Source organism: Oryctolagus cuniculus, chromosome 5 (genome assembly GCF_051225735.1).
Source record: "Oryctolagus cuniculus isolate XC-2025 breed Fujian yellow rabbit chromosome 5, ASM5122573v1, whole genome shotgun sequence".
Taxonomy (NCBI): domain Eukaryota; kingdom Metazoa; phylum Chordata; class Mammalia; order Lagomorpha; family Leporidae; genus Oryctolagus; species Oryctolagus cuniculus.
Window position 1 is genome coordinate 167,944,673 of NC_142871.1, and position 15,822 is coordinate 167,960,494.

Below are 15,822 nucleotides of genomic sequence, written 5' to 3' on the forward strand. Positions count from 1 at the left end.
TGCTGGTAATTAGATTGAAGCATTCTTTAAGTAACTTAATTCTTTAAGTTTATTTAACAAATAATTATGGACAGATTTTAAAACTTCAGTGGATGACTGCAGAACTAAGTACATGGAGAAACTAGTGCTATGATCACAGCAGTGGAAAGGAAGAGAGAATGCAGATTATGTGATGCATGGCATTTGCAGTTTCTGTGCTAGAATGAAACAAAAAGGGACAATAAAGACATTTTCAACAATTCCATAATGGATTTGATTAGAAGTTTCCTCTCAGATGTCAACAAAGATTTGATGCAGTTATACACCTGAAATCTGAATTTAATGTCCAAAACATTTTCTATTTTTAATAGAGTATGAGCTTGTAACTTTGGCCATCTGTAAAGTAGCATGGATTCATGTACAGAAGAGGAAACCATTTTTAAATGGAGAGAAGCAAAAGAAATTATTTCTGAATACAATCTTAGTAAATTATGAGAAAAGATAATACACTTCACAAAACCTTGAAGGTATTTACATTACAAAATAATTGCCAATAGTCTTTCAGGCTTTCCTAATGATACTGAAGATAAATTGGTATGTGATTGGAAAAACTTCAAGTATTTTTCTTTAGTTTTAGGTAAGTTCCACCATATATGATTTCCTGTCTAGCTGACACTTTAGACACTTTATTTCAAAGGATGTGGAAATTAATACAGCAGTATTGTGGAGCCAGCGTCGTGGTGCAGTGGGTTAAGCTGCTGTCTGGAGTTCAAGTCCTGACTGTTCCGTGTCTGATCCGCTTCTTGCTAACGCACCTTGGAGGGTATCAGTTGATGGAACAACTACTTAGGGTCCTGCCCAATCTTGTCGGACACATGGATGGACTTTCTGGCACCACTTCAGCCTGACCCAGTTGTGGCCATTTTGACCAATTGCTGAGTGAACCAATGAATAGAAAACTTTCTTTCTCCAAAATATATATATATATATATATAGTGTAAATTTGTACCTAATTAACAGCATAGGTATTTTTGAATGTTTTATGCATTTTAAAGAATTTCAGGTGGATATGAAAAAATTAATTTGTTTTATGACAGTTCTTCAACAAAGTTAGGTCAAGTGTCTGCAGTCACTGGAGATTAAAACACAATGCTGGTGCTTCTCTCATTGCTTCCTTTGTAACCTGAAGCAGACTCCATGAGAATTATCACTGAAACGGTGAGGATGGGTCTGTCTCCATGTGCACACCCTGGCGTCTTTGACAGGTTAGAGACTGGCTGAAGGACAGGACAGGCGAGGCCAAGGTCTTGTGCTCCTGGCCAGCTGTAATGTTGCTCTGACATATCATCTTCAGTTATTTCTTGAAACCTAAGGAATAGTTGCAAAATATTCAGTACTTAAAAAGCAAGCATGGCAGTGTGGTTCACTTTTTCTCACTGAGATCATACTGCTTTTGACTGAGCTAAATTTGGAGCTCTGAAGAAAGGGAAAAAAGACTAATTTGTGACTTAACTAGTCAAGTCTCGGAATTTATGTTGGAATTGAAAATTTCTTAATACAGGTCACTAATTACTGATTTTATATGTATTTCTAACATGAATCAATCTCCAAAAGATTTTGGAGTAACTAAGTTGGCTACACAAACTAGCTGGAATTTAAAGAACATTGTGTTGATGTTGGTAACTTTAGAGTTGCTTTCTCATTTATGCAAACACTCCCTTGAATTTTATGTTAATGCTAACGACACAAGGGTTACTTAGATCGTTTAACTTCAACTGATGTGGATTTGAAACATATGCTTTTGCTTTAAAATCAAACCAGTTCTTATAAACAGAAGTGAACCAAGTTTGTCAATCTATATGCAAAGATGAAAGAAAAATGATGTTTCTGAGTGCTCAATTCAGTTATTGGAAAACATTTAAGTATTTTTTATACAACTTGGATGCATGAATCTACACTTCAATTGTCAGTCCTATAAAATCTAAATATAAGTAAAATATTTCTGCTGAAAATTTAACTTGAATTGAGATGTGCTCCAAGTGTTTAATACTGAGATTTGAAGACTTTAATATAAATGAGGATGTAAAATTTCTCAATTTTTAAATTAACATGTTCTGGTTATTTTGGGGTTACATCAACTTTTTCTTTTTACCTTCATACTTCTGGCTAATAGAAAATTTAAGGATTACACATATGGTCAAATTATATTTTTGTTGGCTACCACAGACCAAAAACATTGTGAATATACAGTGGATTGATGTTAGCATTAATGTTATTGCAAGGTGATGATGATGATGTACTGTTTCCTGGGCCTCCAGCCTCACTTTAGATTCCTTAAGGGCGGGAAAGGTACCTTGTCCTCAGCTTTATTTACCACACCACATTGCCTGGTGCTTTAGTTATTAAGGCATGTTTATTAGTTGAGTGATTGCCCTAGAATCTGCCTTTTTTTTTTTTTTTTTTTTTTTTTTTGACAGGCAGAGTGGACAGTGAGAGAGAGAGACAGAGAGAAAGGTCTTCCTTTGCCGTTGGTTCACCCTCCAATGGCCGCAGCTGCAGCCGGCGCACCGCGCTGATCCGATGGCAGGAGCCAGGATCCAGGTGCTTTTCCTGGTCTCCCATGGGGTGCAGGGCCCAAGCACCTGGGCCATCCTCCACTGCACTCCCTGGCCATAGCAGAGAGCTGGACTGGAAGAGGGGCAACCGGGACAGAATCCGGTGCCCCGACCGGGACTAGAACCCGGTGTGCCGGCGCCGCAAGGTGGAGGATTAGCCTATTGAGCCACGGCGCCGGCCCAGAATCTGCTTTTAACGTCCCAAGAATTGAACTATATATATTTTTTTAACCTCAGGATAAAAATACAGAAATCACGCTAAGCGAGCCCACCTCTCTCCCACACACTCAGTCACTCACTTGCTCATGTATACATGCACATGCAGTTGCAACTGAAGGATTAATTTAAGCAGTAATTTTAATGGTAGCTTATTACAGGGGTAGTTGATGATAATTAAGCTTAAAGATTATTTTACCCTAAATTTTATTTAAGTTCTTATATAAATTTACTAGTTGATTAAAAAGTTTTTCAAAAGCTGCTATAGCATCTTGTTTTTGTAGAAACATTTTTATTTTGATTGAGGGAGGAAATATTGTAGAATAGTGTTATAGCTACAGTTAAATAAGTTCCATATCTGGCCAAATTCTCTAATTAGCTCTTGACCTTGAACAAGGGATTTAAACTTTCTAAACTTGAATTTTCTAACCTGAAAACGTGAGGATACTGTCAGCTGTATCACCAGGGTGTTGTGAAATATAAATGGGGAAAATGTCTTAGAGTCCTTAGTAACCTTCAGGACTTACAAGAATGTCAGGTGAAGTGATTTTGTTAGAAACAGTAACAAAAACTTTGAGAACCACATTATAATGTAAGGTGGAGTCACCCATGTCTGTAAAAAGAGGACAGCATACCTGCGCTGTCCAAATCTATGAATCATATCAGATACCTCCAAAAGTGTGAATACCGGGAGAGACCAGAGCTGTAGAACAGAAGCAGCTGTGAGGCACTCAAGTGGTTACGAGATCTGACCAGAGGTGTCTGTGGGCAGGCTAGACTGAACCAGCAACACCTGCTTTTCCTCTGCAGCCCTAACGTTTAGGCTCACCTCTCATTACGGCAGGACATTGTTCTCATTTGGAGGAACCCACCTCTCTGATAGAATTCTGGTCTTTTTTTTTTTTTTTTTTTTTGACAGGCAGAGTGGACAGTGAGAGAGAGAGAGAGAGAGAGAGAGAAAGGTCTTCCTTTTTCCGTTGGTTCACCCCACAATGGCTGCTGCGGCCAACGTGCTGCGGCCGGCGCACTGCGCTGATCCGAAGGCAGGAGCCAGGTGCTTCTCCTGGTCTCCCATGGGGTGCAGGGCCCAAGCACCTGGGCCATCCTCCACCGCACTCCCTGGCCACAGCAGAGAGCTGGCCTGGAAGAGGGGCAACGAGGACAGACTCCGGCGCCCCGACCGGGACTAGAACCTGGTGTGCCGGCAACGCAGGCGGAGGATTAGCCTAGTGAGCCGCGGTCTTTTTCTTAGTGGGATCTTGAAGGTGTTTCCTACAGTCGCACTGAGTCAGGATTTGCAGAAGTTTGTGGGGGGTGAGTGCTAAGCCCTCACTGCTGTTGTTGAAAGAAAGCAAAACAACAAAATAAAAAGCAACAGAAGCACTGCTCCTGCAGGTTCAAGCTGTCGTCTTGGTGTCTCACAAAGGCTTAGTGTATGTTACCTGCTGTGTTTGTGTTGGAGCCGAGCTGTCTGGAAACACACATGGATCCCGCAGCCCGTCAGGCCATGCAGGAGCTCGAATGCATGAGACGTATATTTCACCTGTGTGCTCCCTCCCCACGTGGGTTGGACACCTCTCGGTGACAGAACCCTGATAGGAGGGTGCTTCAGAAAATTCATGGGAAGTGAAAGTCAAAGGTAAGCTTATGTTGGTGCAAACAACGTTGAAGTCCATACAGTTTTTTCATAATACACCTTTTTGGTGAGCGTTTGAACGCTCTTCAGTGTAGCATGAGAGAGCTCTCCCGGCCTGTAACGTGGCGTTCTGCCCTCAGCCTGCGCCCAGCTGCCGCGCCACAGTGGAATTGCCGTCTCTGTCCCCGCTAGGGGCTTCGCTGCACTTCCTCTGTCCTAGACTCTCAGTACTGATTAGCCTTAGTGGTTGTTGGTTTTATGACCTGCAGCTTTCTAGGGGGGTGCTTCAGAATTTCTGCATTTATATACGTGTGATTGAATTTCATCTGTCTTTGAGTGTTTTTTAGTCACTCAAATCGTGGTGGCAAACTTGTCCCTTCTTGGACACACGATGTTTCCTGAGTGGCAGGGACCTCCTAGCTGGAGAGCAGATCTGAAATGCACCCAGAAGCTGGCAAGTGACGGTTGTTAGGATATGTACATGTCTTCAAGAACAGTCCTAACTATATCATGCCAATTAGTTTGATCCTTGAAATGAATTGGATTAAAAAGAGGTAGATGATTTATAGATAAATTCTGACTGTAACTGACAGTGACATTTTAGTAGCAATCTGTTGTAAAATGGGGAGAGGTATAATCATCAATATTTGTGTATTCTTATTCTTACGGCCTTTTTAAGTTACACTCCAGTTTTGTTTTTGGTTTTTTTTTTTTTTTTTTTTTTAGGATTTATTTTATTTATTTGAAAGAGTTACAGAGGGAGGTGGAGACAAGAGAGAGTGGTCTTGCATCTGCTGGTTCACTCCCCAGATGGCCTTTACAACCAGGACTGAGCCACACCAGAGTCAGGAGGTTCTTCCAGGTCTCTCACATGGGTGCAGGGACGAAGCACTTGGGCCAGACTGCTCCTGTCCCAGGGCATAGCAGGGAGCTGGATCGGAAGTGGAGCAGCCAGAACTCCAGCTGGTGCCCACAATGGGTGCTGGCCCCGGCCTTTCTTTTTCATTTTCATCTATTTGAAAGGCGGGGTGGGGGGGTAGGTAGAGAGGGAGGGAGGGAGGAGAGAAGAGGGATCTACCTTCCATCTGCTGGTTTACTCCAGGCTAAAAGCAGGACCGGTCACTCCATCTGGGTCTCCTCCGTGGGCCGCAGGGGCCCAAGCACTGGAGCCATCAACTGCTGTCTCCCTGGATGCGTCAGCAGAGAGCTGGATCCGAATTGGAGGTGCTGGGGCTCAGACAGATGCTCTGATATGGCACATGGACTCCCCAAGTGCTAGCTTAACCTGCACCGCAACACCTGCCCCCTTATGGCCTTTTAAAAGCTATGAACAAAAGGACATTTGTTTTGTCCTCTGCTGTAGCTAGGACAAAATCATAAACACAAATGCAGAAGGAAATGTTAATAAATCAGGTAAATACTAAGATTTCATAACTCCTCTTTTCAGTACAGTTTTTTTCTCTCAAATTTAAAGTTTTTCATTAAGCATGGCCTTGAGAACTAGACAAAGTACAGCTCTGTTTTAGAGTACCTGCAAAAAAATCATTTCCTCTATAAATCACTTGAGTGATTAGAACTACGTAATCATATACTTTGCAGAGAAACAGCCTTTAAGTGTATGGACTGTCACTTTGAGAGAGAGTGAGAAAGGGGAAAGGGAAGGGAGAGGAACTCTTTAAAATTTTTTTCATTTTTGTATAGTTTAGCTGTCGATTGCAAAGGGATTATTATTTAAGCATGAAGTTTACTGGTAACTTGTTATTCGCTTCCTCACAGATCTGTACAAGTCTTTATCAATGTATTTGGATCCCCGAAGTATAGAACTTGGAGATAGTATGTTGTTCCACACTTGAAAGGCATTATTCATACCAGCATTGAGCTGGCCAGTTAGGCAGCCCTCTAAAAGGATTTTGACAGGGATATGCGTCTGGTGTTCCCCCGTTTCCCCCACCCTTGATTTCGTGCTCACGTGTGCTGATTTATTTCCCCAGGGCACCGTGCCATCCAGCGTAGAAGAGGCCAGTGCGGTAGCGGCGCATGCGCCTCCTCCATCCCCAAAGCCTTGCCACCCTCCATCCTGACTCGTGTGTCTGCTGCTGTTCCCTGACAGCAGGGCGCTTTGATGAGCTGCAATTTACCTGCTGACTGTGCTCATCCTGTCCACGTGTGGGGGTGCTGAGGCATGCGAAATCTGGAGGTCCTGGCCAGTGTGGAAGCATGATCCTGTCTAGACCAGGAAATGCCTGGCTGCCCAGATATTTCTCTGAGCAATAGGGCAGGGACGGTATCTTTTACTTCCTTCCTGTCCTTCTCCATTCCAAAACACCTCTGGCCCAAGTTGGTGTTAGATAGTCACTAATCCATCTCACTTTCCATTGTTAGTAAAATCTAGAGAAACTGAATTTTATGTTAAAATATCTTTAGGTCCATCACTGTGTAGTGATTTATCTTATTGAAGTGATTGCTGGAAAAAAAAGTTAAAATGCAATTTGTAAAATTAAAAGTGTGTAAATGTTTGCTTGACCTAACTATTAAACTTGGGCAGGTTAGTACCAATTTGCCTCAGTTTCCCAAGTAGAGATCATAATAGTACCAACTATGTAGGATTATCCTGAAGATTTGAAAAGCAAATGAATGTAGAAGACTAGAACATGCCTGGCATGTGTGTGCCGAGGGCTGTGGATTATTGCTGTGACCATCGGGTCACAGTAGTGTTATGTTTTCCCTCTGAAGAATCAGAAGTATGGCAAGAGTTCGAGAGGGGACTGGACACAAACAGATGCAAACTAAGGACTGGCTTATTGTTAAAAAGGAAGAAAGCCTGTGGGGTGCGGCGTGATATACCATGGGTGTATTTTATTCCTATGGAGATGAGCAGGCAGATGTGTCTGTGTGTGATTAAGCCTCCCAGCACACAGATCACTGTTAGTCTGTGCCTGTGGATTTGTTTTGAAACTTTTCAAACTTCAGGGGTTGTGTGTGTGTGGGTGTGTGTTGTGTGTGTGTGTGAGAGAGAGTATGTGTGTATGCATGTGTGTCGTCAGTCATTTAATTAAAAATTATCTTTCCATTCTTTCTTTACTGCTTTTTACCTTTTACTGCTTCCTCTTTTTTTTTTTTAAAATATTTTATTTGTTTTCTTGAAAGTCAGAGTTACAGAGAGGCAGAGGCAGAGAAGAGGTCTTCGATCTACTGGTTCACTCCCCAGATGGCCGCAATGGCTGGAGCTGCGCTGATCAGAAGCCAGGCGCTTCTTCCGAGTCTTTCATGCAGGTGCAGGAGCCCAAGGACTTGGGCCATCTTCTACTGCTTTCCCAGGCCATCGAGAGAGCTGGATCGAAGTGGAATAGCTGGGACTCAAACCGGTACCCGTATGGGATGCTGGCACTGCAAGCTGCGGCTTTACCTTTGAGTGACTCATGGGAAATGAACATTTCTAAGTTTTGTATATGTTCTAGATACTTAGAAGATCAAAACCAATTGGCAAAACACAGCTTACTAGAAAAATGGGTGAAGAGTCTACAAGGTTGGGCCGGTGTTGTGGCATTGTGGTTAAGCCACTGCCCACAACTCAGGCATCCATCCCATATGGGTGCTGGTTGGAGTCCCAGCTGCTCCACTTCCAGTCCGGCTCCCTGCTGTGGCCTGGAAAAGCAGCAGAAGATGCCCCCAGTGCTTGGGCCCCTGCACCCACGTGGGAGACCTGGAGGAGCTCCTGGCCTCTGACTTTGGCCTGGCCCAGCCCTGGACATTGCAGCCATTGCAGCCATTTGGGGAGTGAACCAAGGGATGGATGAAGGATGTCTTTCTGTCTCCCCCAACTCTTCTATAGCTCCGCCTTTCAAATAAATAAAAGGAAATCTTAAAAAATATGTAAAAGGTAAGAATAATTCCCTGAAGGAATAATGTTTATAAAGACAAAAAACTCTTAAGTATTGATAGTAGTCAAAAACTTATATATGAATTTTTTAACCTGTTAAATTGGGAAAATATTTTAAAATTGGCCTTTTAGGTTATTTCTTGCCTCTGGTATTTTTATTTGTACTTTTTTTTTTTTTTTTTTTTTTTACTGACTGTGGACACAGACTTCACTGCTATGCCCTTTGCAACTGAACGTGTTTGGGGGAGAAAGTTCTGGGTCACGGTGGGCCAGTGAGGCCTGGGAGTCTGGCCTCCTCCTGGACACTGCCCCTCACCCTCACTGTCCCCCTCCCCTGGCCTCCTCACTGTCCCCCCTCCCCTGGCCTCCTCCTGGAACACTGCCCCTCACCCTCACTGCCCCCTCCCCTGGCCTCCTCCTGGAACACTGCCCCTCACCCTCACTGGCCCCCTCCCTGGCCTCCTCCTGGAACACTGCCCCTCACCCTCACTGCCCCCTCCCTGGCCTCCTCCTGGAATACTGCCCCTCCACCCTCACTGTCCCCTCCCCTGGCCTCCTCCTGGAATACTGCCCCTCACCCTCACTGGCCCCTCCCCTGGCCTCCTGGAACACTGCCCCTCACCCTCACTGGCCCCTCTCCTGGCCTCCTCCTGGAACACTGCCCCTCACCCTCACTGTCCCCCCTCCCCTGGCCTCCTGGACACTGCCCTCCACCCTCACTGCCCCCTCCCCTGGCCTCCTCCTGGAACACTGCCCCTCACCCTCACTGGCCCCCCTCCCTGGCCTCCTGGAACACTGCCCCTCACCCTCACTGTCCCCCTCCCCTGGCCTCCTCCTGGAACACTGCCCCTCACCCTCACTGTCCCCCTCCCCTGGCCTCCTCCTGGAACACTGCCCCTCACCCTCACTGGCCCCCCTCCCTGGCCTCCTGGACACTGCCCCTCACCCTCACTGTCCCCCCTCCCCTGGCCTCCTCCTGGAACACAGCCCCTCACCCTCACTGGCCCCCCTCCCTGGCCTCCTGGAACACTGCCCCTCACCCTCACTGTCCCCCTCCCCTGGCCTCCTCCTGGAACACTGCCCCTCACCCTCACTGGCCCCCCTCCCTGGCCTCCTGGAACACTGCCCCTCACCCTCACTGTCCCCCTCCCCTGGCCTCCTCCTGGAACACTGCCCCTCACCCTCACTGGCCCCCCTCCCTGGCCTCCTGGAACACTGCCCCTCACCCTCACTGTCCCCCTCCCCTGGCCTCCTCCTGGAACACTGCCCCTCACCCTCACTGCCCCCTCCCCTGGCCTCCTCCTGGAACACTGCCCCTCACCCTCACTGCCCCCTCCCTGGCCTCCTCCTGGAACACTGCCCCTCACCCTCACTGCCCCCTCCCTGGCCTCCTCCTGGAACACTGCCCCTCACCCTCACTGCCCCCCTCCCCTGGCCTCCTCCTGGACACTGCCCCTCACCCTCACTGTCCCCCCTCCCCTGGCCTCCTGGAACACTGCCCCTCACCCTCACTGCCCCCTCCCTGGCCTCCTCCTGGAACACTGCCCCTCACCCTCACTGTCCCCCCTCCCCTGGCCTCCTCCTGGAACACTGCCCTCACCCTCACTGTCCCCCCTCCCCTGGCCTCCTCCTGGAACACTGCCCCTCACCCTCACTGTCCGCCCTCCCTGGCCTCCTGGACACTGCCCCTCACCCTCACTGCCCCCTCCCCTGGCCTCCTGGAACACTGCCCCTCACCCTCACTGCCCCCCTCCCCTGGCCTCCTGGACACTGCCCTCCACCCTCACTGTCCCCCTTCCCCTGGCCTCCTCCTGGACACTGCCCCTCACCCTCACTGCCCCCCTCCCCTGGCCTCCTCCTGGACACTGCCCCTCACCCTCACTGTCCCCCCTCCCCTAGCCTCCTGGAACACTGCCCCTCACCCTCACTGGCCCCCTCCCTGGGAGCTTCTGCACTTGGCTGCTCTCATTGCTTCAGGCCTGCTTGGGACTCCCAGCTCCCAGGAAGGGCAGGCATGGTTATGTAAAGGGTAACTTAGCGCTGGGCACAATCAGCTCTTTCTTATTCCAAGGTGGTTGACCTTTGGGGGGGTCCTTCTCCTCCTCTTTACCTCCTTTCTCCTCAGGGCAGCTTCCCTGGAGAGTGATTGTAACACTGCAGTGGGGAGGTGTTTTACGTGTGAGGATGCCTCTTTCCTGGCTGTCCATCCCTGGGCTGATGATCGACCCTGCTTGAACTGCACTCTGCTGATCCACTCGTGCATTTTGCTTGGTTCTCCATTGCACTTGTCGTCCGGTGTCTTTGGTTTAGGTGTTCAATATTTTTTTAGTGTGAATTCTGAGGTCTGGAAGTCTGGAGACCTGTTTTTTTTTGTTTTGTTTTGGGGATTGGGGGTGCTGGTTGGCTACTTCCTAGCTGCGTAACTGTACACTAACCATTTTAACTTTTTGAATCTCAATTTCCTGATATGTAAAATGAGAGCTTTGGATTAATTAATCCCCATGGTCTCTTGAATCCTGAGTCTGACAGAGATTTTACCGAGTGATTTGTATTACAAAGGAGCCAGGTGTAAATGATTTTCAGACCTAGTCTGTCTCTGGATTCATCTCACCACAGTGGTTAAGTGATTGGAAGTTTTTGTTCTGATACAAAACAGCATCCTCTGTAATCACTGAGGTGTTTGTCTTTCTCTTGCTGGAGATGGAGATTATCTTGATATTGTAATTATGATTAGCTGCAAAGATGCCTTTTCTTAAGAGTAATTAGAATACCTGCAGTGAAAGAGCTTGAAACGCAGTGCAAATGAGAGCTTTCGCTTCCTGTAGAAGGGCGTTCTGGTGCCAGCAGCTGAGGTGATGTGGACAAAGAGACCCATTTTATTAGTGGCAGGGTTTCTTCAGCCCAGCAGTACTTATCTTATCCTGTTCAGAGAAGCTGCCAAACAGTGCTAAAGCAGAAACATACAATACGATTTAGCACGCAGTTCAGAGGGGCCAGCTTCTCAGATTGCATGTAAGAAAGGTCCCTTTTTCAGTTGTCCATCTGGGTTGTCGTGCAGCCATGTTGAGAGAAGAGCCACCCCTCCCTCGTGGCTGCAGGGAGGTGTGGTGGGTGGTGGGTGGTGGGTGGTGGGTGGCGGGTGGCGGGGGAGGGATGTTTGTGGGGTCCCATCATGCCTTTTGCAGCCATCTCCACTGAGAAGGGGGAACCTTTCTGTGTTTCCCTCACCTTTTTGTAGATGTGAAGTCTTCAGTCGTTTACAATAGTCAGCATAGGAATCTATTTCTGGAATTATGCTTCATTTTTTTTTTTTTGTGATTCTGGGACATTTCTGAGTATTCCATGAAAAGTGAGAGGTTTCCCCTTCCTGAGTAATGGGATAGGTGTCAGGTATACCCAAACCCTCCCCTTTTGGACCCCGGACAGGGACTTGGCTGCTCAGCTCCGCAGCCTGACATCCGTCCACCACCACGCCAAGTCCACCTACAGACCACATTGCACCACTCAGGGGCGGTGCACGTGGCCAGCACCAAGACCTGGGAAGTTCCAGGCACTGTGTCTTCTGACTCTGGAGAGCTCTAAAATTACATGACTTTTCTGGGTTTGGGTCACTTGATTAAAACTGGAAACACTGTTTAATCCTCAAAACACCCTGTAATGGAAAATGGCTACATCAGGTTGATTTGAAAATGAACCCTTTATGGTCTTGTATTATTCGTTAGGTTTTGACATGTTTGGGTAGCTCCCAGGTAGAAGAGGGTGAGGAAGGAGAGCCTTCCCCTGATTCAGAATAATGGACAATTGGATTCCAGTCCTGGGATCAGCTAAAACTAGTGTGTGTGTTAGGCAGACACTGTACCTCAGTTGTCCAAGATGCCAAGTGACTGCTTAGCTTCCTAGTCAGTTCTTATGAGAATAAGAAAATATTTCTGTGTTTTGAAAATGTTAAAGCTACGGCAATCGCTTTAAAAACTGTGACATTAAATATGAAATAGATACCTTCAGTAGCCTTCTGTAAAATCAGATGTAAAAGCCTCACAGTCGGATACTCTCTCCAGTTAATACGCTTTCTGTAACGAGGCTGGAGTGTATAGCAGACGGATTGTGTTCGTAGTGAACAGACTGGAGGTGGAGTATGCCTGTGCCTTGATTCCAGAGGAGGCAAGTGGCAGGCGTTAATGTGAGTTGCAGGTTCTCAGCTGCTGTGACCTCTCAGTCATGCCTCTGGTTGGAACGGTCTCTATCAGCCCGTGCTGCACGGGGTGGAAACCGCCATCCCTCTGGCTTGGTGGATGTCTGCTGCTTAGATACTGTGTCTCCCCTGAGTCCCCCAGGAGCCCGGGGAGAGGGGAGGGGGAGGCAGGCGGGGCTCCCTGGGCCAGAGACCAGGAGCCCTCGCTCGGCTCCCTTCCCACTCATTGTGCAGCCCCGGCCCTATCACTCGCGAGGCCTGGCAAGGAAGCGAGGAGGAAGCAAGTGCCCCTGCTGGTTCAGAATGTTCCAGTGTGGTTGGAAAGTCTGAGAAGCGGCCTGGGTGAGAAGAACAAGACCTTATTGACAGGGTTCAGTCCTGGTCAGGTCTGCTTCGCGTCAGCTTTCTACGTAATCGCCGCTCTTCCCACTCCAGGGACCTCTAGCTCAGTCACCTCTGCCTTTCTTCTTTCTTCTTTCTTTCTTTCTTTCTTTCTTTTCTTTTTTTTTAACATTCTATGCAACTATGTGGTAGAACACAAAGTGTTTTAACCTTTTATTCCAAGAGAATTAAAAACTGTGAAAAGTGTGGTGTTGTCTGCTTGAAAACAGCACTACAACAAGACCTTCCAGTATGCTCACCTCCCATCCAGTTACTTTCATTGCCAGCGTGTTTCCAGTGCGCTGTTTTCTCATTGATTGTTCTAGTTTTTCTGATGGCCGAGTAGGCCGGCCTGGCTTGTCCTGGTCTACATTGGTCGGCCTCGTTATCTGACTTAGTTTGCTTGTTGGGTATGTAAAAAGCATGTGAGAGTGGGGTGGAAAGAAACACGCAAACCCTCTCTCTCCCTCTCCACGTGAGAGTCGGCAAGCCCGAGTCTTTATGTCAAGAAGTCCGAGAACATCTGCTGGAGGTTTTAATGAACCACAAAATGTGCCCCGTATGCCTCCCCTTGTCAGCCCGCCTGGACTTAGGGAGGCTTCTGCATCAGTGTAGTGAACACTTGCGTGGCAGCCCTGTCACTTCAGGACCCTTAGCGGTGTCTCCAGTTCCAGCTTTGGGTCATGTTAATAATGAGGCTTGCTTCATTTTTCTTTTTTCCTGGGATAGCTAGTAGGAGCTTTTGAAGCTCAAAGGAATATTTAAAATTTTTTAAACTAAAAGGAACTAAAGAAAACCCAAACATCCCACAACTACTTTTTTCTAAAAAAGATTTATTTATTTATTTTATTTTAAAGGCAGAGTGACAGGGAGAAACAGGGAGAGAGAATGCACATGAGTGCTTCTGTTCATTGGTTCACTCCCCAAATGGCCACTATAGCTAGACCTGGGCCACACTGAAACTAAGAGCCAAGAACTCTATCGTGTTCTCCCCTGGGGGGACCAGAGCCCAAGGAGTTGAGCCATCCTCCACTTCCTTCCCACTGCATTAGCAGGAAGCTGGATCAGAAGCAGAGTAGCTGGGACTGGAACCAGCACTCCTACATGGGCTGCTGGTGTCACAGCTTAATCCATTGTGCCACGACACTGGCTCCAGATACCTTGCTCTTAAGTTGGGATTTAGCCACATGATTTAAAACCAAAACACATGAAGTCCTTACTGCTTTATAAACCATGAACATCTTCCCCTTCCTCAGAGTTCACAAGTGTAGGCAGTGATAACAGTACAGGTCCCTTCCCTTCACCTGAAACCTCTAGGCCCTTCAGTGACTGCAGAGTCTCTGGGTTAGTGCCAGTCCTGCCAGTGCCCACGAGTCCAGCCCTCCCCTGCCACAGCACTCACTTTCCCCTCTGTGCCCCTGGTCTTCACTCCACCCTGGAGTGTTTCATTGTCAGGGTGCCCCAGCTCCCATCTCCTCTCCCCAGAAATCCCACTTCTGTGAGTGCTTCCCTGGATTTCTGGTTTATCTTCCTGTAGCCTGAGGGCATTCTGCAGAGCTCGCGTATTTTGCGTATTTCACACAGCCAATAATTGGCAAAACCTGACCCCACGTCCACGTGATTCAGGAGCTCTGCGTTCTGTTGCCTCGTATTACTTCTCTGGATTTCAGTGTCTTCTGTCTTCTGTGGGCTTGCAGTGGAATACTGTCAGTGAAAATGCTCTGTGAACAGTGTAATGTCAAGCCATGTTTACCATCATTGTTTTGACTTATTTATTTATTTCATTTATTTTGATTGCTTTGGTCCTTGCTTTAATTTCATGTAGCTTTTCAAAATATTACACAAAAAGGGAGGCCAGGAGAGACAGAGATTCCACCTGCTGGTTCACTTCCCGACTGCCCCCAGCAGTAGGGCTGGGCGAGGCCAAAGCCCAAGACCCAGGAACTCAGTCCAGGCCCCCGACATGGTGGCAGGGACCCAGTTATCTGCTGCCTCCCGGGGTGCGCACTGACAGCCGGCTGGAATCAGGAGCGGAGCTGGCACCGAACCCAGGCCGTTCTGCATGGGACGTGAGCGTCGCAAACAGCATCTTTAATCGTTACACCAAATGCTTGCTCTTCATGTAGCCTCTTAAATGTGTTTCTCAAAACTCTCAGTCTAGGCCCCTTGTCTTTCCAGTCGTGAGGGATCTGACGTTGTCCAATTTTCCTTCTCTTCCCAGGATGGCTCGTACTTGGCCGAATTCCTGCTGGAGAAAGGCTACGAGGTGAGTGGCTCTGGGAGAGCACAGGGGTGGGTGGCCAGGTGCAGGGGCCCTGAGCTTCCTTTGCTGGGTGCTTCTTTATGCATCCTCCGTGGAAACTCTGATAACAGCTCAGAATGGGGAAGAGAATTCCGGGGGCTTGTGACCCTGTGGACTCCCTGTGCTGTTTATCTGCTGGCCAGCACGGGGGCTCCCCTGCTGCTGGAGCTCGGCCGCTCTGCACGCTCCCCTCCCTGCGTTCCCTGATAAGGCGGCAGCATGTGCAGGCCCGAGCTGTAACGTTATTAGAGTTAATTTATGATGTAATGTGTTACATAAAAAAGCCCCACTCGCAGTGAAGTCACTTAATTCGGAAATTGCACACAGCAATAAAAACCAAACTGATCTTTGGCAAGCTTGCCTGAAAAATTTACACCTGGAGGTTTTTGCTTTCTAATAAGCAGTCTTATATTTTATGGAGCTAAAACTTCTAGGTTTGCTGCTGCTGCTGTTGTATTTTTCTCCTCTTTTTCCTTCAACATCTTCTCTTTTCCTTGAAAGAAACAAGGATTCTGTTTATTAAACTAAATTAGTCAGTCAGTGTGTACAGTTTACAGTTTTTTCATTTTTAAAAAGATTTACTTATTTGAAAGTCGGAGTTGCACAGAGAGATCTTCCACT

The 15,822-nt window shown here is 47.4% G+C and overlaps 1 protein-coding gene across 1 annotated transcript in view; it reads left to right on the forward strand.

The window, feature by feature from the left end:
- The window catches only part of GMDS (GDP-mannose 4,6-dehydratase), a 628,352-nt gene that overhangs the window by 114,699 nt on the left and 497,831 nt on the right, over window positions 1-15,822 (forward strand). The window contains exon 2 of the mRNA XM_051855925.3: window positions 15,121-15,165. Coding sequence (XP_051711885.1) covers window positions 15,121-15,165 — 45 coding nt within the window. The remainder of the gene's footprint in view (window positions 1-15,120; window positions 15,166-15,822) is intronic.